This window comes from Orcinus orca, chromosome 2 (assembly GCF_937001465.1).
Source record: "Orcinus orca chromosome 2, mOrcOrc1.1, whole genome shotgun sequence".
Lineage (NCBI taxonomy): Eukaryota > Metazoa > Chordata > Mammalia > Artiodactyla > Delphinidae > Orcinus > Orcinus orca.
In genome coordinates, this window is record NC_064560.1 from 169,791,121 (window position 1) to 169,792,935 (window position 1,815).

The 1,815-nt window shown below is 38.5% G+C and overlaps 1 protein-coding gene across 1 annotated transcript; it reads left to right on the forward strand.

Moving 5' to 3' along the window:
• Window positions 1–270: 270 nt before the first annotated feature.
• Window positions 271–839, forward strand: LOC101289845 (dynactin subunit 6-like). The gene has a single exon (XM_033422314.2). The coding sequence runs from the start codon at window positions 276–278 to the stop codon at window positions 831–833; it is 558 nt and encodes a 185-aa protein (XP_033278205.1). The 5' UTR covers window positions 271–275; the 3' UTR covers window positions 834–839.
• Window positions 840–1,815: the final 976 nt, after the last annotated feature.

Consider the following 1,815-nt stretch of genomic DNA (forward strand, 5'->3'; position numbering starts at 1 on the left):
TATAAACAACATGAAAAGACAACCCTCAGAATGGGAGAAAATATCTGCAAACGAATCAACGGACAAAGGATTAATCTCCAAAATACATAAACAGCTCATGCAGCTCAATATTTAAAAAAACAAACAACCCAATCCAAAACTGAGCAGAAGACCTAAAGAGACATTTTTCCAATGAAGACATACAGATGCCCAAGAGGCACATGAAAAGCTGCTCAACATCACTAATTATTACAAAAATGAAATCAAAACTACAATGAGGAGACAGGGCCCGAACCATGTCGGAAAAGACTCAAAAAAGTGTGAAGATTGCACCTGGAGCAGTTGTGTGTGTAGAGAGTGAAATCAGGGGTGATGTAACTATAGGACCCAGGACAGTGATCCACCCTAAAGCACAAATCATTGCGGAAGCCGGGCCCATAGTGATTGGCGAAGGTAACGTAATGGAAGAACAGGCGCTCATCATAAATGCTCACTCTGATGCAGCAGATTCAGAGCCCAAACCTATGATCATTGGCACAAATAATGTGTTTGAAGTTGGCTGTTATTCCCAAGCCATGAAAATAGGAGATAATAGTATTATTGAATCAAATGCGTATGTAGGCAGAAACGTAATATTGACAAGTGGTTGCATCATTGGGGCCTGTTGCAACCTGAACACATTTGAAGTCATCCCTGAGAACACAGTGATTTATGGTGCAGGCTGTCTTCATCGGGTACAGACTGAGCACCCACAGCCCCAGACACTACAACTGGATTTCCTGTTGAAAATCTTGCCAAACTACTATCACCTGAAGAAGACTATGAAAGGAAGCTCAACTCCAGTTAAGAACTAAGAACAATATATGTCATCAAGGTAACATTTGTCTTTGACCACTGTCTTCTGAAAAATCCACACTGTTTATGCACTCTTAGCAGTGCGCAGAATAATATGTGTTGACTTTATCTTGTAAAATTCAGTTAGAGAGGAAAATAATGGGTTTTCATTGTAACTGTCCTCTATAATTTATATAAAATGCATTATTTTCTGATGTCCTTGCCCCATTTCTGATAATTTACAGATTTTTCTTCTGTGTTGTTTTGTTATGTAAAATGTTGGCCATGAAATTGAGTTATATAAAAGACTACCCATGAGGGCTTCCCTGGTGACGCAGTGGTTGAGAGTCCACCTGCCGATGCAGGGGACACGGGTTCGTGCCCCGGTCCGGGAGGATCCCATGTGCCACGGAGCGGCTAGGCCTGTGAGACGTGGCCGCTGAGCCTGCGCGTCCGGAGCCTGTGCTCCGCAACAGGAGAGGCCACAACAGTGAGAGGCCCGTGTACCACAAAAAAAAAAAAAAAAGACTACCCATGATAAGACAGAACATATTGTTATGTATTTATATTCTAGCATTTACTAAACTAAATAAAAATGTTGATGACAGGACTTTCAGTGAATATACTTTAATCAATTTTTCTCCTTGCATCAACTTTCCCAAAATAGCCCCTTTAATTTTTATTGTGTACTAGCTATATATTAAAGATAATGTGGATTTCTAGCTGTTTAAAATTTCAGGTGAAATTTCAGCAGCTATTGAATTAATTTAGACTTCATTTTGTTTCCAAGAAAACGATTTTATTTTTCTTTTCAGTAAAACAAAAGTAATCGGGGAAAGATGTATTCAGTAGAATACAAAATCAAAAAGAATGGTGTCTGATGAAAATGACAAGTAAAATGATGATTGAGTGGTATTCTTAGGTTTCTGAGGACAATTAAACTAGAAGAGATTTTGATATATTTATAAATGTATGAAATTATTTTGGCATATTACTAATCAC

Excerpts from the sequence above, each read along its gene's own strand:
- LOC101289845 (XM_033422314.2), top strand. The coding sequence starts at position 276 with ATGTCGGAAAAGACTCAAAAAAGTGTGAAGATTGCACCTGGAGCAGTT.